Source organism: Oculina patagonica, chromosome 3 (genome assembly GCF_052425735.1).
Source record: "Oculina patagonica isolate OP01 chromosome 3, crgOcupat, whole genome shotgun sequence".
NCBI classification, from domain to species: Eukaryota; Metazoa; Cnidaria; class Anthozoa; order Scleractinia; family Oculinidae; genus Oculina; species Oculina patagonica.
In genome coordinates this window covers 28,343,322-28,369,247 of record NC_135760.1, presented here as the reverse complement: position 1 = coordinate 28,369,247, position 25,926 = coordinate 28,343,322, and the positions used below count along the sequence as shown (strand labels likewise).

General features: G+C 38.5%; 2 protein-coding genes across 2 annotated transcripts in view; one reads left to right on the top strand and one right to left on the bottom strand.

Annotated features, from left to right (window-relative positions):
- LOC144647380 (uncharacterized) overlaps positions 1-25,926 on the bottom strand; it is a 308,906-nt gene that overhangs the window by 278,733 nt on the left and 4,247 nt on the right. The window lies entirely within an intron of this gene.
- LOC144647372 (NADPH--cytochrome P450 reductase-like) overlaps positions 4,593-25,926 on the top strand; it is a 73,759-nt gene continuing 52,425 nt past the window's right edge. The window contains exons 1-5 of the mRNA XM_078507175.1: positions 4,593-4,842; positions 9,490-9,547; positions 13,677-13,805; positions 19,122-19,271; positions 20,761-20,885. Coding sequence (XP_078363301.1) covers positions 4,694-4,842; positions 9,490-9,547; positions 13,677-13,805; positions 19,122-19,271; positions 20,761-20,885 — 611 coding nt within the window. The 5' untranslated portion in view covers positions 4,593-4,693. The remainder of the gene's footprint in view (positions 4,843-9,489; positions 9,548-13,676; positions 13,806-19,121; positions 19,272-20,760; positions 20,886-25,926) is intronic.

Genomic DNA, 25,926 nt, shown 5'->3' with positions numbered 1-25,926 from the left:
TTTATAAATCACGGTGGGCACCAAGGTGAATCAAAATCGCTCAAGTTCGCCATTCATTTTTCAAACCTGGAAATGGCGGCTCTTTCTGTGGACGAAGTTCGTGAAATGGTTGATATTCCAAACGTTTTTCCCGTGGTTGTAAGAGTGGCTAAAGCTAAAAATGGGTTTTCTGTCCCATTTGTGTCCTTTGGTAGAACTCTAAAGGCAGAAACAATTTCTTTCACTACATTACGGCCAGTTTAGCAGCTTTTCTCTCTCCTTTCTAATCTAACAGAGCGGTTAGATGTTGTCAACAAGTACCTCAAGCGGACTTTGACAGGAAAAAAAAAACGGGCAGTAGAGTATCCGTCCTGGCATCCGAAAAGAAGACCTGGAATTTCCTGTACAAATTAAGCAAGGGCCAACTATCCCAACTTTTTCACTTTGGAGAGTATGTCATTAAGCTTATACTGTGGGCAACATTTTTTTTATGAGTTGCAATTATTGTGCATATAAACCCCATATCATGTGTTCACCAATACTTGTGTAAATAGAAGCATTTTTTTCGCACGGTTTTACTTTGTAGTGTGTTTCCCTGCAAAAAAATAAATAATTACGAGTAAGAAGTGGGTAGTTTAGCTGACCATACTGTTTTGAAAACTGTGGGGATCTCCCAAATGAAGGGGGCAAGAATGCTAGAGAAATGAGAGCTATGCCTTTAACTTCTAAAATCGATTCTAAAACGATGGCTAGAATAATTCTAACCATAGTTGTTTTTGCAGTCACCCTAACAAATACCAAAATCTACAAATATTTACACCCACCTTTAGGGGTTAACAACATCAGAATAAAGAATGTTTTTGTATCTTTTAATGTTTTAGGGGGGTTTTGAGGACCCTTCCGAAGCACTCCGTAACAGACATTGTGGGTGGGTATAAAAAAATAGTCATACCCCTTTCCCCTTAGTCCAGTGCCTGAACTCTCTCTTCCACGCGCCCTTTATAGGGGTTGAACCCAGGCGCGCGAAGAGAGAGACTCTCTCTTCGCGCGCCTGGGTTCAGCCCCTATAAAAGGCGCGCGGAAGAGAGAGTTCAGGGACTGGACTACATTTCCCCTATAATTATAAATAATCAAAACAAGACAAGATAAAATTCAATTTCAATTTATTAACCATTTTTACTCGTGAATGCATAATGAACGAGTATAGTGGGGAAGTTGAGCCATCCGTCCATCCTTCCGTCCATCCTTCCATCGTTGTTAACATTATGCAAATTAGGTATGCTCAAGGGCGCTTTCTAAATTTCGTTTCCCTCGGCTGTGAATAAAAATACAGCTTTACAAAGGTATCATTTCAAAGAAATAAGTGGAGAAAATACTTCACCCCTGTAAATGAGAAACAATCGTTTCCCAAACGATGAAATATTGCCTTTTCTTATATAATAATCGCAAACATTCGGAAACGATGACCAGTGACTTTATGAATGTGTTACATGTATTAAAAAACTGGGAAGGTAAGAGCACGGCACGATTTATTAAAGGATAAGCACCTGCGATTTATATATGTCGCATTTGCGATTTATAAATCACATTTGCGATTTATAAAACGCACTTGCGATTTATATATGTCGCATTTGCGATTTATAAATCACATTTGCGATTTATAAAACGCACTTGCGATTTATATATGTCGCATTTGCGATTTATAAATCACATTTGCGATTTATAAAACGAATTTGCGATTTACATATGTCGCATTTGCGACTTATAAAACGCACTTGCGATTTATTTATGTCGCATTTGCGATTTTATAAATCACATTAGCGAATTAAATATCGCACATTTGCGATTTATAAATCACATTTGCGATTTATAAATCACTTTTGCGATTTATAAAACGCATTTGCGATTTATATATATCGCATTTGCGATTTGCAAATCACATTTGCGATTTATATATATCGCATTTGCGATTTGCAAATCACATTTGCGATTTATAAAACGCATTTGCGATTTATAAATTACGCATAAACGACTTCCATACTCGATGCAATTTAGAAATCGCAATTAACGTAACTGCGATTTATAAATTGCAGACTATTTATCTGCAATTTATAAAGATATAAATCGCAAATACAAGTTGATTGCAATTTATAAATCGCAAAGAGGAGTGTTGTTGGTGATTTCTAAATTGCAACGACAAGTTGTTTGCAATTTATAAATCACCGAGTGAAAATAATTTTCTATTTGTAAATGTAAAAGTCGCTAACTTGGTGATTTCTAAATAACAAGTAGAAAATCTTTGTTATTTAGTAAATAACAAAAATAATAGCGAAAAATGCTAAATAGTTTTTGTCTTGTGACGTCATGACGTAGTCATGACGACACAAGATAATACTACAGGGGACAAGGTGCATTCCATGCGTATTTGCTTTCTGAGGCCGCGGAATTTTCCCGCCATGTCAATATTTTTCCCGCCATGTCAAAATTTTCGTTTTTTTTAGTAAATGCCGAAAAATGCGATCATCAGATTTAAACAAAACAGATGCAGACTTCTCAACCTCAAAGCACTGGAAATCTAGAGATTGAGGTAAAAAAATCTGGAGATTTCAGTAAAAACCGGGAGATTGATCAACTGACGGACAAAAATAACTAAAAGAGTCCTAAAACCAGGCGCTAATCAAATGACTTGTTACTCTGTTTTTTCGTGAGATTTCTGTTTCTCGTCGTGAGATTGAAGTGAAAACCGTGAGTCTCAGGACAAAATCGTGAGACTTGAGAGGTCTGCAGATGCTGTTTACACTGACAGTTGCGTTTATTTTTAAGCTTTTTGTTTGTTTTTCTTAGTGATAAAAGCAATCACACGAGATTCCCACCATTCTAGTCATATTAGTCAATCTGATAATAGCTACCGTTTCGTGAGAACAATGTGTTTTATGATTTTGGTACAGCAATATAGGGGAAAAGCATGTCTTAAACAGGATTGCGCCTTACAGAACTGTAGGTATGTCGACCGACAATATGTCAGGAAAACCTTTTTTTGCCGTTTCCATTTTTGATTAGATCCGATTTCAAAGATGTAATAGACCGTAGTAGTCGAACCACATGTGTGCCTTGACTTCAGTTGACTAGCTAGCCCACATTAGGCAAGTTAGAATTTGTGCTGATTAAACTAGTTCAAAACAACTGATCCCGTGGACATTATTTTCCTTGTGTGTCTTCAATTTGAGTATTACTCGAAGACACACGCGAAAGGTCAACCATGAAACTTTGCTTGGTAGTGTGCGTGAGTTTATTGAAACGTGAGGCTGAAAACGTTCTTATCAGTCACAGACACAAAACAACAAAGGAAAATCTGTGACTTTGTTGACCTTTTTAAGATATTTAAGAATTATCTGTGACAGATAAATGCTTATGAATCTGTGTGTCTGTATTCTTTTTGTGCTGTTATCGGAGTCCTATAACTGTTCAACGGCTACATGCTGGAGTGTACTTTGAATTTAAGTCAAGCCTACTTTCGGCTGCTTGGAAAAATCGCTTTTGATAAGGTGTCGGAAACAAGTCGCGTGACAATAATAAGTACAAACATTATCCGCCTGACAGAAATAGCAACGATCAATTAGTATGAATCAAAATGGACGCTTAATTACCGTGATTGTGATCGGAATGGATACTATTAAGACATCGATTTCAAAACTTTAAGCACGTAATCTTATACAATAATTAAAGATAGAAACTTCACGGACAGTTACTCAGAGTTTAACGCACGAAGCGATCATCAGACTGTGTCGTTAGATGCGGTGAAATACAATTTAAACTACGTTCATGGAGGACGGTTGGAACGATCCTGTCTCTGATTGGCCGTGTAGTACTTGTTTTCGTGCCTGCACTTGGTAACAAGCTCAGATCTTTTGTTCAAGAAGGTGTATCTGTCAGCTGATAGTATGCAGAGCTTCTCCGTCAGACACAAATTGCAGCGTGACGGGTTTCCCCTGTAAGCGCTTGCTCTCGTGACAATGGACCACTTGATCGAAAATTCGGTGTTGTTGTTAGCCTGTGTACAGCTATGTTGTTGTCTTTCGATTGTCTTTTAGGTCCCAAATCTTATATATATTTTTTAGTTGGATTTTAAGCCTTTCGCGTGAGAACCTTTTGTAGTTGGAATAAACCTTTGTTTTTATCTTTAGCTGTGAAATCGTGAAGTTCAGCGCAAGCATTCACGACAAAGGTTTCTGAATTGACAAGTGAATCAAGAGTTTCGTATATCGTGTTTTGAATGTCACAACTTTTATCGAGCGACAAAAGTAGCTTTAGTTTAAGTTTAAATTTTAGGGGTGAGGAGTCTAAATGTTTCTTTATGTTAGATGCACGCTTTTTAATTTTCGATATCTTTACAAGCAATAAATAGACGTGAAAAGCGGTCTATTTTCAAATAAATTAAACTCTGAAAAGAGTCACAAGACACTAAGCCCAGAGGGCTTTTGATTTGACACTCGGCGCCCCATAGATAGCTATAAGGGTCACGTTCGATGCGCTTGGGCCGCCTGTGCTCTCCACCCTGAACGCTCGACCCATGCCCATTCTCGTCCCTGGTGCTGACCAGAAGGATCGCGGCCTCTGAGGTCGACCCGTCGCGGCGGCTTTCTTATGCAAGATCTCCCAACTTTGATAGTTGTTTAGATACGTTCAAATAAGAAAGTTTTTTGCGGTTTTAACCATGTCATCAGCTGACGTAGCAGAGAAATCCCTGGTTGGGACAGTCGACATCGTCTTGTTGGCTTCCTTTATCGGAGTGTTACTGTACTGGTTTTGTGGACGAAGAAAGAAGACAGAGAGTGCAGCTCTTACCCAGAAATTGGTCTTGGCGTAAGTATGATTGATTTGGATGTTCATTAACTACAGTAATATTTTGAGTTTGAGATGCTGTGAAGTTAAGTCACAACTTTGTAGTATGATATACGTCTTAAGCCTACTTAGCTTGGTGTACATAATTAAACTATAATGTTTAACAAAATCCATTTGGAGAATCAAACATAATTTGCCCCATAATTTTAAAAAGCAAACATCTATGTGCAGAATCATCAATAATTTGTTCCTCTCGCTAATTATTCGGTAACTTGTTCTCTTTGTGCTTCTTTGGTAAGTGAATCATTATCTGAAGGCTTGAGCTACATGTCTACAGATGTAAATATTGAGATCGGTTGAGCTCTTGCTCAAGTAATCATCTGGCCTCATGTTGTTCAAAAGGTGGATAATGCTATCCAACGGATAAATCACTATTCAGTGGATAGCACAGTATGTTTGTTAACACTTATCCACTGGATGTGTTGAAAACGAAGGCCTAAAAACGAAGACCGAAGACCCTGTAGTCTAAAACGAAGGTCAGCTTCGAGCCAAAGTGGCGCATACTGCCGGAGCTTATCCCGGTTTCCTTAGCATTAAGCAGCTAGGAGTATTTCTACTCCCCCCTGGATGGGATGCTAGTCCATCGCAGGGAACCCCCCAGCATTATTTCGCCGGTACCCATTTATACACCTGGGTGGAGAGAGGCACTATGAGAGTAAAGTGTCTTGCCCACGAACACAACACAGTGACCCCGGCGAGGGCTCAAACCCGGAACGCTCGCTCCGGAGTCCGGCGCGTTAACCATTAGGCCACCGCGCCTCCCATCTCAAACGAAGACCCACTGGTAAAAATAACTAGTAATAGTTCTGACTATATAAAGCTGCCCCCGTCTTTTTATAATTTGTTTTACAGCAATAATCTAGGATAAGTGGAGTCTTTTGCCTTTAAAATTAGGCTTCTTTTTACTGTGCCATGTATGTCAAGACATTGTTTGGTCTGTTTGCTGCAGAATTTCTTGTTGTGTGACACAATTGTGTCCTTAAATGTTCAAAGTTGAAGTCGAATATATTATCTAGCGCGTGGAAATAACACCCGAGCGGAAATAAAACATAACACATTATTTGTGGTGACAACATTTGACAGGTACTTTATCTTCATACAATCTGTGTGACATTGTGTCAGGCAACCTAGTTCCAAGATTATCTGCAATATACCGTAAAATTCCGGTTATAAGCCCCCCCCCCTTATAGGCCCATCTACCTGGAAACAGAAAAATACATCTGATTATAAGCCCCCTCAAATATTATCCCCTCTCTGCTGGATGACAGTACTGAACCGGGCTAAATGTTGTTTTTTATGCGTTTTTAGCCTAAAAACGTATTTTGATCAACACTGTTGTGGCTCCTTTCGAAACAGTTTTTTTATTCTTGACCACTTATAAGCCCTCCCGGATATAAGCCCCTCTGCTTATAAGCCCACACAAAACCCCTTACGAAGTTGTATAAGCCCCAGGTTTATAACCAGAATTTTTTTGAGGGGGGAGTGTTAGGCAATTGCCAAAAAAAAAACCTGCACAGAAAACTAGCTTGAAAAAAAAAAAAAAAAAAAAACGCGCAAGGGGAGCCATGAGAAATAAAAAGATAAGAAAAATCTTTAAAGGTCAAATGAACAGAAATTGCGATTTTTGTTATTTTTTGCCCATGTGTTAATTTTAAGAGCCAAATAAACATATCCCAAAGTTTCAAAGCAATCGGTCATTACTTCGCAGAGATATTGCAAGTTGAAAAATGCTTTTTTAGGCTAAAAAAATCGTAGAGTGCTCGGAAAAATTGTTGTAAAATTGTCGGAAATACAAACTTGTGACATCATAATTGAAGGACCGAAAGCAAAAACTTGTAACACATCGATTTTTGGCCAAATTGAACATTGTCACAAAGAAGTCCAAATTTCGCACGCAAGTTCGCTTATGTGTGCTAAACATTGATCTGTATTCAAATTCGCTGGATCTAGCCTCGTTGTTCAGAAATTACATATGCAAAGAACAAAGGCATTTTGCAAAGCTTACGTTCTCCACAGTCAGCCAGCAGTATGAGTTTTTCGACACATCGCGTAAAAATCATTCCTTCTAGCATTATTTAACTGTCCGGGGAGGTTGAAAAACGTGTCAGAGCCATGCTTTTAGTTTCTATGCCGCCATGTTGAGGATTCGCTTTAAGAAAAGGACTGGACATCTCATTGTGATGCGATGTCACGTGATAGATGCCTTGTGAGAGGAAAGAGAAAAAAAATGGCCGTTTGTTCCTGAAAATCGAAGCCTTTGGTTTTTATTTTTTTTATTTTTTATTTTTATTATTTTTATTTGCAAGTACTTACAACATTAAACATACAACATTACGATGATTACAAAATATAGATCACTAACTTTACAAAAGGAGCTACTTTACAGTACAGCTTAGACAGTGTGAAAAAATAGTTACAAAAAATTACTCTACTTTATGAAGTCAATACTATTAACATTACAACACTTAGGCTAACAATGCAAAAAGAAATTATTATTATTATTTTAAAATACTAAATTTCCACGCTTTCAAAGAGAAATAGAATTCAGCGGGCCAGAATCTGTGAATAAATACCATTTAATATGTTGTTGTAAAAGAATGTGCTGATATGACAAGTTTCACTTTCGATCAGCTAGACCGTGAGTCACGTCATTTTTCAAAGCTATTATCAGCTACCTTTGAAATCTTTGCAATCCTTTGGTGTTTACCTAAAAAATTCAATGTGAAGTATTTTGAAGCGTTTAAATCAAAATACTAATTTAGTATTTTGATTAAACGCTTCAAAATACTTCACATTGAAATTTTAAAAATTTCATGTTTTAAAAGAAAAATATGCTTTAGCTGGCAAAAATTTGCATTTATTTACATTACGTTTGTGTCCTGGAATGTGCTGGCGTTAGCAAATTTTAACTTTCACAAGGCACTGCTCGCTAAGAATCACGCAATGCTCTGAAAGCTTTAAATCTGCTACCAATGGAAACAAAACAAATCCTTTGAACTTAACCTACCATGTTAGGTGTAAAATGTTCGATTTTTTACCATTATGTATTTTTGGAACTGTGTCATCTAGAGGATTTCTGAAATCTGAAGGAAAACAAGGAAGGAAGACAAACATGTCCTGACTTGCAAGATTTATGTCATTGGTAAATTAGTTCTCCAGGGAATTCCCATGCAGCAAAAGCAGCTCTGACTAGTTTTCCTCCTCAAATTTGATTTAATTATTTGCTCCAATATTCAGAGCAAGTTATTCAATCTTTAAACGGGAATTCAATACAACACTGGATGCTGATTTAAAAGATTTTTTGGTTTCACAGATCAGGATGGTGGGAATTAAATTTGGCCAGCATTAGCATATAAGAAAAGTATTTAATTTCGGATGGAACTAGTCAACAATGGAATGCCACACAAGGTGTTTATTTGCCATTTGTGTTTGTTTGTCAGTCGCAACATTGTTTGACGTAGGTAAAGGGGATAAGGGGAGGGGGTGCATTTGTTGTTCCCCCCACATGGCTCCCCTTGAGTGGTCACGTGACCAGCACAGTTTTAAGCTCTAAGAGCTCAAGATTGTCTTCATCAGGCAATGAGGTCGATTGTTTACGTGTCACTGTTTATGCACATTGGTTCGCTGAGCACTATTGGTGCATTTCGATCCTCATTATTATTCCGACTAACAGATGTTGTTCCCTCAGAGGTCTGCTTTCTAGTTGAATGGCTTTTGTGTTTTCTGATCATAGGTATCCATGCTTCAGGAATTTCAATTCCACTGTCTCTATTGATGTTATTAGGATGAAGTCTTATTTGGATAACATTTTTGACCCTGAGTGTGCATCTGTGATGGTCATGATCAATAAACTTGTCTTGATTCCATAAAGGAACATGCCGGTTTTGTTTGCGTGCTCCGAAACTGCAGAGGTTTTTTCGACTTAAAACTCGAAACTTAAAATTCTCAAGTCAAAACTGAAGGCTCGAAACTTGAAATTTCTGAATTTCAAGAATCAAGTCTCTTGTCTCGAGGCTCAAAGGACTGACAACTTACTTTTGAGCAGACTGTATGTTAATTTTTTTTGGCAAATTTCCATAAAATAATTTAAGAATCCTCAGGAAATGTCATTGCTTCTGAATGCACTGTATGCCATTTTTTTTTCTGTGGCTGGTGGCAGCTGTAAAACTCTGATGGGCTGAGACACAATGAGTAACTTGTAAAATATAAGTTTCATGATTAGCCACCATCTTTCACTGAGTTTCACAGTGCCATGTTTGAGATAAGGAACTTACTACGTTGAATTATTGAAGGGAGTGTGTACAACAACCTCACCATTGGGATACAAAATGAGGACTTTAAATTGCTTGACAGTTGATTTGGGAAAGTTTTCAATGTAGTAGTCTTTGTCTTCGATCTCTGAGAATCTTTTTTGTATCGATTTGCTGTAAATGTGTCACATGTTAAATCAAATACATTGTATTTGAAAAAATGCATTGTCAGGGACAAGCCATCCCCAATCTCTAGAATTTTAATGTTTTTGACTTGTTCACAAATTGCATCAAAATGCCAGCAGTATATCACAAGAACTGTACATTAATGCTTACAAGTTTCCTGTTGATTCAACAGACCAACATCTAAGGTTTCCCATGAGGACACAAGTTTCATTGGAAAAATGAAAAAATCTGTAAGTCAGACTATACATGTATGTAATTATTATAGGCACACAGTGGGTGCATAAGGTGCAATGTATGTCCAGGGCTGTGTAGCTTTAGGCTTTGCACTCATTTCAGGTTTGGACTACAGTGTCTACTACATAATTATCTAACTAAAGATTTACAAGGGGTGCTCATGAGTATCGTGTTGCTTCATGTGTAAGCAAATGGGTAGCATATATCAATACTGCAAGACAGTATATTTTGTATAACATTGTGCATCATTTTCTGGTATGTCAAAGTCAAGAATCATGTGTGGGTTATTAGCTTGAGCACTGTTTAATGCAGTTAAATGCTATTTAATGGAGTAAACAACTAAAGAGTGCCTGCATTCACCATGGTACTCATTGGTTTTGATAAGCATGTGTGTGCCGGTTCCATGTGTCCTCGGACTGAGATCTGTGTGTAAGGAGGGTCCACGTGTTCAAGGCTGTTTGTGGTATTTCAGTGTTGTATGCCAAGTCCATCCTGCATTTCAATTCAAGGAAACGATTTTCACTGGCATTTAGTTCAGTTTGGTCATGGCCATATTCCTGTTTGTTCATGGATGGAAATTACACAAACAGCAGTCTAGAAGTGGCTGGCCATGCTGCCTGTTATATTTTTGTGTTGTTCGTTCGTTTTTTTTTTTTCAGTACTTTGTTAAATGGGGCTAAATGTAATCTGGGTAAGGTTAAACTCAAGATGATGCTTGCAAGAAGTCTCCTTCACTAATGCAGGGTGGTCTAAGGGCTTTCACAGGGCCTCAGTGATTTTGCAGCTCTCCTTCTGAGGTCAAGCCATTTTGCTTTCATTGCCCTTTGCATACAGTGCGTACAGTGAAGTCACTCACTTTCACTGTGTTCAGAGTCACATTTATTTAATTTTTAGTTACTTTTTGTGTTTCCTTTCTCGATAAGTCATATTGTTTCATTCAACAAACAACAGCTCACAGTCCTTATTCAATGATCCCACTAGTACTTCCTCTGTCTTCTGTTGCTGTAAATGTTTTTACATCACAAAGTTCAGGCAGTTTGCACAGCTGCTGGGTTCCTTCATTTCCCTGTATTTGGTTGCATTACCCGGTAATCACCCTGATTGTAAAGCTGTGGCAGCAGAGTGGACAAAGATCTTCTGTCTGTTCCTGTGCAAGCTAATTGAAGGTTGTTGACATCTACTAAACTATTGCAGGCATTCTTACAAGGGGGACTTTGCTGCCCTCTATGACTTTGCCAGCTTTGTAAAGAGTCGGTAGATTAGCTTGCATAAGGAGATTCTCATATGAGTTGTAGCCAATCTACCAACTCTTTATAACAGACTGGTTACAAGATATAGCAATTTTGATGTGTAAAACTAAGAACTACCCATTGGGGTAAGCAGGGCTTGACACTAACTTTTTTCACCACTTTCCACTTTGGAAAGTAGACTTCAAATTTTACTTTCCCTCTCAAAATTTTACTATCCAAAATGGATAACAGTTTCATAGTTGATAACCATGTTAAATTAAATACTGTAACTTTATTTGCCTGGGAACATTTTTTTGTATCACATATGGTCAGAAGAGAAAACCAAAATGGTGTACTTCAAATAATTATTTGCACCATGCCATAATAAATAGAATAGAATAAATAGAATTACCTAAAATACTGTGACCTAGCCCCTTTAAGTTTACTTACTTACATATTAAAGTGCACATGTATAGCCTTTTTTGCTGAGTATTTCTGCGCAAAAATTTATTTGATTTGGTTTAAAAACCTTGATTTTATATGCCTGGTTGAAGTCCAGCTTCATTTGGTCCATTACTGTGTTTAAGGTGATCTGGGAAGAGTGAGCGAGTGATGTCAAATCAAGAACCATGCTTAGTCAGTTCTCTTCAACTCATTCTTTATACCAAAGACTTTCTGGGGCTTTCTGCAGCGAAATTCTTATGATTGGGTCCCCGAAATCACCTCAATGCTATAGAAATTGACAATGTTTCTCTCTTCATCTGATTTGCGGATAAGTTTTGACTGGGAATACTAAGAAATTTATTTTATTGCTCCCGAACTTAGCACAGCGATAGATGCCGAACAGAAATAATTTATCATGTGTTTCCGTGTATCAGAGTAAACTTGCTTTGGGTGTTACAACTCAATCTAGTATAATTCCAGTCTGTGTCAAAACATCCAGTCTCGACACTGGTTTTATTGTTCAGGCAATATTTCATGGGCACGCGGAGAGTAAGGCCTTGATTGACCTGAAATCTTAGGCAGACTAGCGTGGAGTGTGAGCGACGGAGATTACGAAGACCTACAAATGAATCGAGCGGCTGATCGATGGGGAAAAAACAAGCCACCTTTCTACACCTTTCTACATGGTCACGTCCAAATCTGTTTCCATGGCAACGTCATATGAGGTTAAAGATACACTATTTTGGACCTTTCGAGGCTAATAACTCAAAAAGTACTTGGTGAAAGTTTTTTCTTTTTCACATAATTATTTTTATCCAACGGACAAATAAACATTAAAATTTTTTTGCAAATTTTTAAAGAAATCTGTCAAAAGAATTCAGAGCTACGTTATTTTTGCATAAATGAAAGGTGGCTCTGAACATTTCTGACAACATTTTTTAAAAAATTGTCAGATTGTTTCTTTTGTCCTTTGGACAAAATAATATAATTATATGAAAAAAAAAAATTACGGTCTAATTTTAGAGTAATTATTAGCCTCAAACGGTCAAAAATTAAGGTATCTTTGACCACTTTTGTAGTTGCCATTGCAACAAATTTTAATGTCACAGTGACACCCATTTTTTTATAAGTAAAACCTTTACAAGGGTGTTCTAAAAGTTTAACATCAACATTACACTACAGGTGGGGCAGCAATAGAATGCCAAAGAGGGGAATATCTAAACTATTACAAGCTGGGTCGCATAATTTTGTTTTAAAGCGCTGTGTTGTGCTGTGATGCTTACAGCTCACTGACTACGAGACTCGGAAAAACTCAAAGACTGCAACAACTTTTTCACCTTTTTGTGTCATATAGTTCGAAAGGAATTCATCTTTGACTTTCTTTAGATGTCCCGACCGAAATACTCTTCACTAAATATTATTGTAAGTCCTTTGTGTGTGTGAGAAAAGCTTGGTTTATGCATGACACGCTTGTGTAGCACTAGGCGACTTCGCTGGCTATGTGAATAAATGTTCCTCAAACAGTAAAACATCAATCACGCTTCGAATGTGGCTATTTATTCACTGTACTCTAAAAACAGTTTATGAGTAGACTGTACAATCACTCAGATTTGACTCGATTAAACGATAACTCACAAGTGTTATTAAAACCCCACAAGATTTGGAGTGAATCCTGGTGAAGCTGCTCACCACAACGATCGCTAAAGCATCATCTGAAGGAAGGTCTGTAATCCAGGTTGTCTCGCTTCAGCCACATTGTTAACAGTGAATGGTTCTCTTCGGCATCTACATACTATTGCACAAAATCATCGGCATTGCATAAAATCTGGCTCTACAAACCACTACCTGCGAGTGCTCACGATTGTAGGCATAACAATTACATCACCAACTCTTCGATTGCTTAGCAAGCATGAAAAATTTCGTTCGATTATTTGCTTTTCGACAATCCAGTTCCGTAAAATGTAAAACAAAATCCTATTGTAAGTTCCAAGTTCTGTCACAGCCCTCTACAGCGTATTTTGTTGACATTTTCTCTACCTATTATGTGTACTTTTCTGAAGGTACATGTATTAAATGAACTAATTCAATATGCAGATATTTGGCTTCTTGATTTTATGTCACAGTTCCACTAGACCCATACCCCTTAAACTCTGTCACGAACCAAAATCGCAGCGTTTTTTCATACTTCAACAGGGTACAAAAAATCAAGGATTTAACCAAATCAAAACATTTTTGTGCAGAAGTACTCAGCATAATATGGTAATTTACTTAAGCAAAAAAAATTGGGGGTTAGGTGCACTTTAAACTTTTTTGATTGTAACTAAAAATACAGTCATGTCTTTTTAGTGCAGCAGTTGAGTTCTTACGGAACTTTACTATAAATAGCTTTTTGAGTGTGGAAGATGTTACAAGTGCCATCAAATTTGAGTTTGCAACCCTCTTTATTTCTTAGGGAAAATCTATAGCAATATTCTATGGTTCTCAAACTGGGACAGCTGAGGAGTTTGCAGGTCGCTTGGCAAAGGATGTTCAGCGTTATGGGTTAAAAGCCCTTGTGTTAGATCCAGAGGAGTGTGACATGGTAATTACAGCTACATATCAAATAGGACAACATACAAGTCATGTGCCGGTACATGTACTTGAAGGTGCAGCTATACAGCTATAAATTGTTTTATACTTATTTCCACAGTTGGTTCCAAATCTGTTGTGTTCCTAGAGATCAGTGTGCAAAGAAGGTCCTCTCCAATAGCCTGGGGTTTAATCAATTTTCCTGTTAGGCTTGTGACTTTTTTTGATCACTTGCCTTGGTTAAGTCCAACGAGAAAGCCCTTCAGGCTCGCAGAACTAGCCTGAAGGGTAACCAAAAATCCTTTTTCTTTGCACCCTAGATCTACCTCTTACTTTATAACAGTTACATTCTAACGTTATGCAAAAAAAGTCCTGTCTCATAGCTCTGAGGCTAGTGAATTTTTCTGTCGGGCTAGTGGATTTACAAGTAATATACAATTAAATGCAAGTTAACTGAGTTAACAACAATGCAATTTAATGAATTGAGTTAACAACAAAGAGCGTCAGTGTTCCCTCATGGTCAGCAGTGTTTAGGATATGCTCATGTACTACTGCTCCATGTGTTCCCAATTTCAGGTGTGTTTTTAGCATTGGAGTGGAGCATTGCTTGCCCGGTAGTTAAGCATTAATTTATTTTATATGTAGTCTGTTCCCCCCTTCCCTCCCTCCCTTTCCACTGTTTAATCAGTGTGACAGATGTCTGTCCTCCATTTTTTCTGTGTGGGGACTCAAGGCTGGGTTGCCAGGATTTGCCAGCCATGGGAGCAGTCTCCATCTAGGAGCTGACTGCCAATAGTCGAAGCTCCTGGATGTCTCAGGCACCCAACCTTCATTTAACGATGCAGTTGTTAACCACCTCTTGCGCGGTAGGCAAGTAATGTTTAAGACTTTTTTCTTGGTAGATTAAATAATGATCCTCACAAGAAGTTGCCATCCAAAATCCAAAGCTGTCAACAGCTAATCCATTAATTGAATTAAATTCTTGGCCTTTGATTGGTGGAAAAGTCAAAATTGGCGTAATTAAAGTGGCTATGTTAATTTTAGCCACTAAACTCGGAAAAGTTATTATGAAACAAGAATCAAAGACAAAATGACAAAAAAAGGTTTGCTAAAACAAATGATGTTAAACTTTCCACACTTCAGTTCAATTCACTTAGTTTGATTGTCATCTAGCTGCTAATCGAAAGCCAGCCGAAAGGCTAAGCGATATAGTTCCCTTCCGTTGCAAATTGATTTCTCTCTTTTATTATTCCTTTTTGTTTTTTTGAAGGTTAGGAAAAGGTTTTTTGAAGGTTAGGAAAAATAATAATATCATTTTGTGCGGCTTTATACACAAAGTAATGCTGCACTAAGCCAGCATCTGGGATGTCCTTCTGTTTGGCCGAATACGGAAACTTTCTGGGAACTTCCGTTTTCAGGGCCCTTTTTCTTCAATGGTAAATGTGAAATTTAGTGAAATTTTGTTTCCGAACGCTGATGTATTCCGGCCGTCACTTGTCTCCACCAAAAAACAAGTCACTCTATGTTTGAAGGCTGGGTGATTTGGGTAACTACTGGTATCAAACACACACAAGGTTAAATCTGGAGGCTGCTTTCCTTAGTTAATTTGATTTGCTATATAGAGTTCCTTGCCTAAGCCGAAGTAAAAAAACAACACAAAATAAAAAAAAATATATAGACCTACAGTTTCACAAGTCTATGTTTGAAGGCTGGGTGATTAGGGTGACTATCAACACACACAAGGTTAAATCTGGAGGCTGCTTTCCTAGTAATGATTTGCTAGAGTTCCTTGCCTAAGCCGAAGTAAAAAAACAACACAAAATGAAAAAAAATATAGACCTACAGTTTCACTGAATTATTTTATTATTGTGGTAAAGTAAGAAGAAAAAAGAAAAGCCCATAACACAGGGAATTTCCAGTTGGTCACCCATCCAAGTACAGCAATCCGAGTGGTGTAAGTCCCAGACAATACAAAGGATTTTAAGGTATCAGTATATGTGGATTGACTGTGTTTGGATTTCGTGCGTTTACAGGTGCGCTTTATGAGAAAGCCCATTGACCTGTGCATTTTCTGAAAGCCAATACTGTATATTTAAAAATGTCTAGAAATTCAATTCTAAAGAAATATTGGAAGAATTAGCCTAAATCACTGCTCCACATTTATCAAGTTCATTTCCATGCGTGAATTATCGGAGTCACGCAATTAACATCATAAATGTTTTCTCACAGACTGCCCTCCAAAATGGTGTCAGCGATTTTACAAACATGGCTTAGTTTTCTTTCAACACCCTCCTAAAGTTTGATGTTCCCACTGTTAACGCATCGTTCTACAAAAAAACCATAACTTTGTAATGGAAGCGAAAATTAACGAGTGCTCCAATCGGCGAGTGTAGTGTTTGACTCCGAAATATATGTAGCAACTAAGATTAACCTTCAAACCTATATAACCGTTCATTAGTTCACAGTGAAGCAACAGTTTCCACTTAAAAAAACAAACAAAAAAAAAAACCGCGGTAAATGTTTCCTTTTTTCAAAAGATGGTATCAGCAGTGAAAGTATCAGAGGTATTGTTTTTTGCACTGCGAAGATTTCACACGGCACTCTTCTTATAATGTCTGACGGTCTGAAAGCTTTCTTCTGAGGAAATATTCCGCTCTCAAACAAAAGTTTCATTCATAGATGGAAATACTTAGGAAATGTTCAATTTGCGTGACGGATTGTTGATGTAGGGAAAAGGTCATGTTGCTTAAAATATAAATTTGGAAACATTCGCTTTCATGTTTGACAAATCAAAGAATCTTTACTTGCCAACTCGCTTTTTGACATGTTTTTGCTTTTTCTTTTAAGGCAAAAGACAAGAAATTCTTGTAATTCATACCTGGAAACGGGCCGGAGGATTTAAATCTTACATATAATTACATTCGATCTTCTGAAAGTAGATTTGGTGACATGTCCGGCTAAAATGCAGGCTATTTTTAAAGCCGATCTTTTGAAATGAATGGAATGCTTGTTCCACTTCAATGCTAGCGTTATCTCCATAGGAATTTTCCCCCAACAAACAATCTACCGCATGAGTGTAGTTTAAACTCTAAACTAAAAATATAACATCCCGCGAAAACTTCACCGGCAAAAATTGGAGTGTTTTCTGGTTCACATTTCCTCTTGAAGATCGCCAAGGAAGTGATACCTAAAAAAAGTTATTCGACGCTTGGCAGGTGGGAGAACTTTTTAACCCATTGCTTGAGAACATTCATGGATAATAGGTCATAATAACAAGCCCGTTCCCGTCTAATTTTGCATATTCATGTCTACGTACTTGTTCCACTTGACTGCGCATTATCTAACACCTAGCGTAGCGTTTGCTTTCCCATCTCAAGTCAATGCATGAGTGTAGTGTAAACACTACACTAAAAAAGCCCAACACCGTTTTTTAGGGGAGGGATCGTGGAACATACTTGCCAATTCTCAGCTAATTTGGTTGCAATCGGCTGGTAAACATAAATGTTCACCCCTATACACGCTTTCATTTTTAGGTGAAAAAGACGAATAGAGAATTCCCAGCTTGATATGTTTAGGCGTTAAAAACACAGTGGCGTCGCAAGCTCTAATGATGTATTGACAGATATTGGCAGGGGTCAGTTTACAACAGCAAAGGCGAGATGAGAAAGTTTTATGAAACAGACATAAATTACTCTCATAGCATGAAGACCTTTGTCCGCCAACATTTTCCAGCAGTACCACGTTGCTTTGGCAGAATCAACAAGTGGCCGATCGTGTTAAATTTTCCTGCAGCAGCATCTTGCCAATTACAATCGTTCTTCCGCAAAGCTTTATGATCACCATCTCTATCGATGTTGATGTCTTGTGGTCATTGTGGTGTGAAATCATCATTTCCTAACAATTTCGCTTGACTTGCACTGGCTGAATGTTGAACTCCAACATGTGCGTCAGCGTCTATTGCAAGTTCCTCAGCATGTTTCTTGGTTAAACTATGACCCATGATCAGTTGCAGCTAAAATGCTGACTCGTTATTTGTCTAATGTAGCTTATCTGTCGATTTCTGGGATGATGCAAACTGGCACGAGTTTTGCTTGCGTTTCTTTTCAGGCATTTATGGGTAAATCAAATTGATTTTGCTCCGAGCCGGGACAAAAAAGAACCGCTCGGAGTTTTGGCACAGGTTTTGTATCTGTGATGAAATATTACACCTGACAAATTACGCATTCAGATATCGTGACAGCTTTGAGTGAATTTTGATTAGCGGTGACAGAAATTTGTCAACGCGTAATTAGCATAATTAATTAATTGGAAGTTAGTTTTTTCTCTTTATCTCAAAGAGGAAAAATGCTTTTTTCACAGATTTTTTGCAAAATATAGACATCAGTCTTCCTGATTTTTCTGGCCAAAAAATATTTCAATTTTTTTGCAAAATCCACATACTGATACCTTAAACAAGGGAAATTAAAGTTCTGATTCAAATGGATCTTTCAAAAAATTTGGCACTTTTTGCTAAAACTGGACTAAGCTTCTCTTCAGCAAAGGCATTTGTAAGCTGTTTGCAAAAATTGTTCAAACTTTATTTAGTAGCACTTGTACATGTGTTGAGCAATCTTGACTTCTTTGAGGAAATATTTTTCTCAGTTTCCTGACCATAATCCCCACATATGAAAGGTTTATTTCCACGAGGCGATGCCAAATGTTTATTTTGTCCAAACGCTAAACTTGATCTCACATGTGTATTTGTTTAAATTCTCCCGAATTTTTATTTCCCCTTCAAAAACAAACACTCTTAATTTATTCATAGTTGAACAAAGTAATTGCCTTGTACCATAGTTCAAAAGGTCATCGTTAATTGAAGTGAGTATTTTAATCTGATTTCAGCCAGGTTCAGTCTCTAAGGTTTACAATACAGTACATTGGGATAAATTTTCTACTTCAAGCACTTTTATTGCAAAAGCGTTTTTTTTAGTTATAAATAGATCACAAGAACAACAATTTTTTGGGTTCCCCCATAGCTTGTAAATTGCAAATGTATGCATTGTGGACCAATTTTTGGGATTGCGAGAGACTGGTTTTTAACAGGCAATAAATTTTGGCACTTTTTATCAAGTCTTGTACTAAATTGGACTTTCAACATGATAATCCTATTGTGAGGGGAAGGAATTTTAAGGGGTCATTACAAAGTGCAAGGCAGCGAGGCGTGTGAGCCATTCCCATTTATTCCAACAGGACATGTTGAAAAACTGATTGACAAGCCTACACTGTAGATGTGGAAAAAAATTTGATCAAGTCTAAGTATAAGCCTTTCATTATTTTATTGCTTTAACAGGAAGAACTTACTCGCATGGGAGAAGTTGAAAATGCAATGACTATCTTTGTAGTTGCTACATATGGTGAAGGTGACCCCACTGATAATGCACAGGAGTTCTATGAATGGTTACAAAATGACAGAGATGACCTGGACTGCCTCAATTATACTGTAAGCATTCTTTCAGCTCAACATACATTGCATTGTTAAATACCACCAGGGTCGAAAGTTGAATTCATAGTCATCCAAACAGCCAGATTGTCAGCAAACAAACCATGAACTTCATAATTACGTGCAGCTATATTTCGGTAAATGCAACACAGAATGAAACAAAGTAGCTTCACAAGTGACCAAAATCTGCAATTGCTTAACATAATATAACTATAAATGTGACATGAAAGAGCTTTTTAAAAAAAGTAACATGTCTAACTAGTTATAACCTGTACCTTAGTTCTTGTTTTAGTGACATCACATCACAATTACTAGAAATTTCAGAAAAGTGTAGACAAGCAAATCACTTCACTCAAAATTCAAAGCTGTTGACCCAAGACTTGATCCTCAAATTAAAGTTGAGAAGATTTGAGGATTGAGTTGAGTCGTTTGAGATTTTGAGTGACAGTCAACTTACATTTGACTGGCGCTGTACATTGACTCATTCATTCATTCATTCTCAACTTTTATTTAGAGGGGATAAAAGTAGTGCCAGTTTACAATTATAATTATTACACAGACTTCGTTTAAAATATATGAGAAAACATCAGGTAGAATGCCACTAATTGTGCTACGAACCACTCATCTAAAAAAACCTAAAGCCTGATATGTGCGCATGCTGGAAGAAAAATAGAAAGTGGTGAAAAGAAAGGCATACTTTCCTGTTGCAAATGCCGTTTTGAGTAGCTTGGAGCAAATAAACAATATCCTCAAAATCAGTCATTTTGTTATCATTATTATCAATATACAATGTACAAGGCCAAATAACATCCCTGGAGATAGCTAACACAATTAATGAAGATAAAATTTTCAATAACACAAGTACTTCCTCGCAATAAAAAATTTACACGATACTACTGAGGCCTATGTGTCTTATTGTGTAGTCATAGTATAAAGGAGCTAGCTGCAGTGTCTCTGAAAATAATGAACAATGGGTTGATTCATGGATAATAATGCTTTACAAACTTACATTTTCCAATTTGACTTTGGTGTAAAATTCCTGCAATGCTTAAGCTAAGATGATTTGTTTCTCACAAGAAAACAAGAAGTTGCTCTCTTTTTTAACCTGATTGGTTAAAATTAATTGGATGAGGAACCAAGAACCAATCAGCTGCGGGGCCATTAATGTATCAATGGCCCGCTAGGAGTCATTTGCGGCCTGTGTTTTCAAGAGGGTGGTTTTTAATTCAGCTGCCTGTATTGATAATAATGATAATTAAAGGGTTTTAAGCCTATATGCATAGTCACAATTTCCGCGTGTGCTTATTTTTACAACATCCAATTTTCGCAATTTTCCCCAAAACACGAAAAATCATGAATTAAAGTGTTACAAAAATAAAGTGTAATAAGGTATTTTCTTTTATTCTTTTATTATTCTTGTAAAGAATGACACGTTTTGCTGCAAAGGTAAAATTTTATCTTTTTTGTTTGTTCTGTTTTACTCCAATAGGTCTTTGGTCTTGGAAACAAGACATATGAACACTACAATTCAATGGGAAGATTTGTGGATAAACGTCTTGATGAGATGGGAGCAAAGCGAGTTTTTGAGAGGGGAGAGGGAGATGATGATGGAAAGTAAGTGTGAAAAATACATTAAATCGAGTAAGTATAATTATATACCGTATTTACCCGTGTATAAGTCATCCTTTTTTCACCTAATGGTGTATCGGCAGTATTGCCTACTACCGGCACTCCAACACATTAAAAATAATTATTTAATATCCTATCAGTTACCTGTACCTCACCGATTTTGTAGCTTGGTTACCAAGTTCCCCAAGCAAGCTTGACTTTGTCTATCGAGTGGGTTTCAAAGTTTTCTGATGTTCCTTGGTGTTTTGCTTGTCTTCTAAAGCCGCTACTATCTCATCACAATTAGAAAGGTTTGTTTGAAATTAGTGTGTTTGATTTTATAAGGCTGTTTCAAAAAATAATGGACAAAATGCCTGCATAAACATGTGTTGCTAAAACGCTCGAGTAAGCATGATAATAAACTTCACAATGAAACTTGCTGTGTTTTTTCATTAAGTACTCTACCTGAAGGGAAATTCTAAGAAACACAAGGTTATTTTTCCTAAAAAATTCTTACCCAGAAATGAAAAAATCATAGTTTTATGGCCTCAAAAATAGGGGGTTGACTTATACACGCGATCGACTAATACACAGGTAAATACGGTACATGTAAATTAACATACTTTATATTTTTTAATTTTATATTTAGCTCGAAGATATTAACTATGTAGCTACACTTAAATTCAAGATTTAAATATAGTTTATGTATTCATGTATGTAAGCCATAATTATTGTTGTTTTTTTTTTGTTACTGACATGGCCTTTACCTCAACCCTGCCACTGTATGCATCTCACTTCTTTAATAACAAATTATCATACTTGGCCAAATATCCAATCCAATCTTTTGAATTCTGATTCAAGACCAAACTCAATAGTTTTATAAGAATAAGGATTTTATTCATGAGTCGACAAACTTCTGAAAACAAATGAGTGTCTGCAGGTGTGGGAAACGCTAGCAATACCGGGTAGCGGGATTCCCCACGAATCTCACAAAAAGGCAAACAATTCAGTGCAAGAAATGATACTCACAAGTTTACGTCGTTTATTGGCTTGAAGTCGCGGTCACTTTCACAATCACGGAATTGTCAGGTTAAAAAGGCGTAACTGGTCAAAGACTCAACTCAACAGGTCAAGAGATGAACTCAACTCGAAACACTAAGCGCCGATTATTTAAACGAAGCCTAAGTTAGACGTTGTTTGAGGCTAAATCGAGGTTTAGACGATGACTCCATAAACCATGGCTAACCGGAGTCTAAATCAAATTATTTGAACGCCGATGAGCCGGAGTTCACGAAGACTACGTTTAGACGACGACTAACAAGTGAAACTATTGTTTTGACATCATGCATGCGTGCTACTCCCAAAGGAACACCATTGTCTTGCTGTTGTTTTCTTTTTATAAAAGGTCTTCATATATAATGTAGTATAGAGCTGTGCGGAAATATTTTCAAGAAATTGCACTTGTGTTTTTAAAGGAAATGAAAAAAATGGAATCAAAAATCTCTTTAAACCAGCAAGGAGGTTCAGGAAGAAAATACAAATCAAGAAACAAGTTGACGTGCAACGTGCTAGAATCAGTGAAAATAAACGGTTAAACGACGTTTAAACCTACTCAGGAGCAGGTCTAACTTGCTATTGTTTGTAAGTCAATGGTTAAACTTCGTCTAAACGCGGCTTATGATAAACGTTGTTTAAATAATTGGAATTGCAGGCTAAATCCCGATTTAGGTCACGACTTTCTTAGCCGCAGTCTAAACTTCGTTTAAATAATCGGCCCTAACTGTTTTCATCTTATACAAGCATATATTACATGCAGACGGGCTAATTATGAATTTCCGGCCTTGACACATTCTGACACATATCTTTATCGGTTCGTCCTACAAAACACTCATTGACATTACATAATCTGATACCCCACGTGAGAGACCTAAATAAAACATCCACTCTTAAGTCACGCAATCACTTGTCCTAGTCTTCGACACACACTCCCCCCATATATTTCTTTCTAAGGAATATATGTTCTCTTTCGAGACTGGACTTTCGTTAATCATGTCCGCTATTACTTAAACAAGCGAAGGTAAAATGTCCTCGATCCATAATCAAGCAAATAGTTAAAATTTCCTCAATTAATAAACAAGCAAAAAGTTAAAATGTCCTTGATTATCGTTCTTTAAATGTCCCTGGATTGCTCCACTCGTGCAATCTCCTGGATTCGCAGATCGCTGTTTCAGCTGCAACTTGTTTTGGCTTGAAAGCTGGTGTTGTTGGATCCAGGGTTGCTTTGGGTGTGCGGTCGACAGACAATTCCAGTGGGCAAAGGTGCTGTACGGCTCGTTCCATTACTCCTTTTCCAGCTCGCATCTTGGCCCCACGTACTATTCCGTCACGTCCTACAATCAACATATCCACAATTCCTAGTTTCCATGAGTTTCGATTTCCAGACTTGTCTTGAATAATAACAACGTCTCCAACTAAAGGGTGGGGAGTCTGTTCTCCTCCGCTCTTGCTGTGCCGCTCTCTCAGACTCCGCACATATTCTTTTGACCACCTGGACCACATCGCTTCCTTGCAACGGAGGAGGTACTTAGCTCTCTTTCTCAGATCCGATTCTTGTATGTGATGTGCGCTTTGCTCAGGGAGCTGGGTTGGCCGAAGGTGCAGCGTAGAGCTTGGAGTGAGCACTGGCATTTCAACATCTTCCTCTAGCTAACTCAGAGGGCGGCCATTTATGGCAATTTCTACATCGAGCACGACGTCGCACAATTCGCTCCAGGATAAGGTGCCGTTCCCGACTGCTTTACAAAAGGCGGACTTGAACACGCCTATCACCTTCACCTGTCCCCTGGCGCCAAGTTGGCGCATAGGGCCTCAAAAAATGATCTTTCACCTCTTCATCAGTGTCATTAGTGGGGGCATAGACATGTATGAACACGCCTATGAGCCTCTCAAATTGACCACCCCACCATGGGGGGCAGCTGAGGTTAAATCTCCAGGCAATATCAAGTTGTACAAGGCCGTCATGGAATTTTTCATCTTTCCTAACTTTGCTCAACCAGTCAGCGGCGGCTGTAAACGTCTTCCCATTGTCTGAGTAGATCACGCGAGGGCGGCCACGCCTGGTTATGAAACCTTTCAAACTTATGAAAAACTTGTTTGTTTCTAAACTTGGAAGGAGATCCAGGTACACTCCCCTTGTTAAGCTGCACGCGTAAAGGACTAGGTAGGCCTTACCCTCTGTTTTCTGTGTAACACAATACTTTATGGGGCCAGCAAAGTCGACTCCGACAGTTTCGTAGAGTGTCACTCCTTGGGTCCTGGTGAGTGGTAGACATCCTGGCGGTGGAGACTGGTAAGCCTGGGCTTGAAATCTCTTGCAACCCCAACAACCTTTGATGACCTTCTTTGTCAACTTTCTAAGGCGAGGGACCCAGTGGGTTTCTCTAACCTTGGTCATGGTAAGTGTAACTCCCCCGTGAATGGTCGTAAGATGCGCTTGCTGTACAAACTTGAAGATGAACAAGTTGTCATCTGGCAGGTAGGTAGGGTACAACCCAAGGATTCTTCCTCTACACTCCAGTATCCCGCTGTTGTTTAACTGCAAATTGAGTTGAAGCTTACAAGTCTGCTTAGAAATTCTTCGTGCTTGTGGCTTTGGCTTGAGCTCAGTTTGATCCACCAGGCTTCCTGGAGCTTTATTTTGTCTGTGGTCAGTGGTCCCTTTAGTCCTCTTGGCTTCGGGTTTCTGCAGTTGGCGAGGAATCTGGCGATCCATGCGCAAATGCGCAGAGTTTTCAACAGGCTATATTTTTCCAACAGCTCGCTGAACACATCTCTCTCAGGTAGGGCTATGGCAAGGATTTCCTTTGTCACCTTGGCTTCTGCTTGAGACTCGGATGAGGCCTTGATTTCAATATTGGGGGGCCACTGATCCGGATAGGGTAACTATGGTGGCCCGTTCATCCAAAGTGGTGCGCTGATCACACTTCCGCCTCTGCTTCCTAGGTCAGCAGGGTTTTGGTCTGTGGGAACATGGTGCCAGACAATTCCTTGGTGTTGTTGTATCTTTTGCACTCGATTTGCAACGAACTGGCGATACTCTCCACATCCGTTTTTCCAGTAAAGGGCGACAGTGCTGTCCAACCAGCAGTGGATAACTGGATTACAATTCTGCAATGCATCTCAAACGTTAACTGCCAGGTTCGCCGCCATGTGGCCTACAACAAGCTCCAATCTTGGTATAGTTAGGTTCTGTTTTGATAGGCGAGACTTGGAGGTGATGAGACCCTGGGTGGTCCCTGACTCTTGGCCAACAACTGTGTAGACTGCGGCACAGACTCCTTGTGAGCTTGCATCTCCAAAGGCATGGAGTTGGGTAGACTGAATTGGCTCTCTAAACGGTGCATCTGCTCGCTTTACACTCAAGGTTTCTGGCAGGTTACAAAGCCACTTCCGCCACCTCTTATCCAAATGTATCGGGATGGCCACGTCCCAGGGTAACTTTCTCTTGCAGATATTTCGGAATATGAGCTTTCTACAGAGCGTTGTGGGTGATACCAGCCCCAGGGGGTCGTAGATTTTGGCCAGCTGCTACAAGATTCTCTTCTGGTTGGTTCAACCGGTTGCTGTGGGAAACAAACGCTTAACGTGTCGGCAATCTTGTCCCAAGGCAGTCTTTCGTTACTGTTGTTGGTGGTCCCAACTGTTGTTTAGCAAAGCTCAGATCCTCGCTGTCACCAGGGTCGCCGTCTCTCTCTAGCTCAGGTGCATTTGAGTTCCACTTGTGTAGAACAAATTTGGCATCACCAAAGATTTTAGTCGATCCTTCCTTTTGCTGTTGAGCTTGCGGCACTGTTGATGCACCAGATATCAAATCGTCAACGTACAGGCTCTTTCTGACTTGGGCAACCAACTCTGGTTCTCGTTGCTCCCACGCGTCTAGATGTTGCTGTATAACTCCACCCAACAGAAAGGGTGAAGAGGTGAGGCCGAACAGGGCTCTGGTGAATCTGTACGTTTCGATGGCTGATTGATCACGTGGTTTCCAATG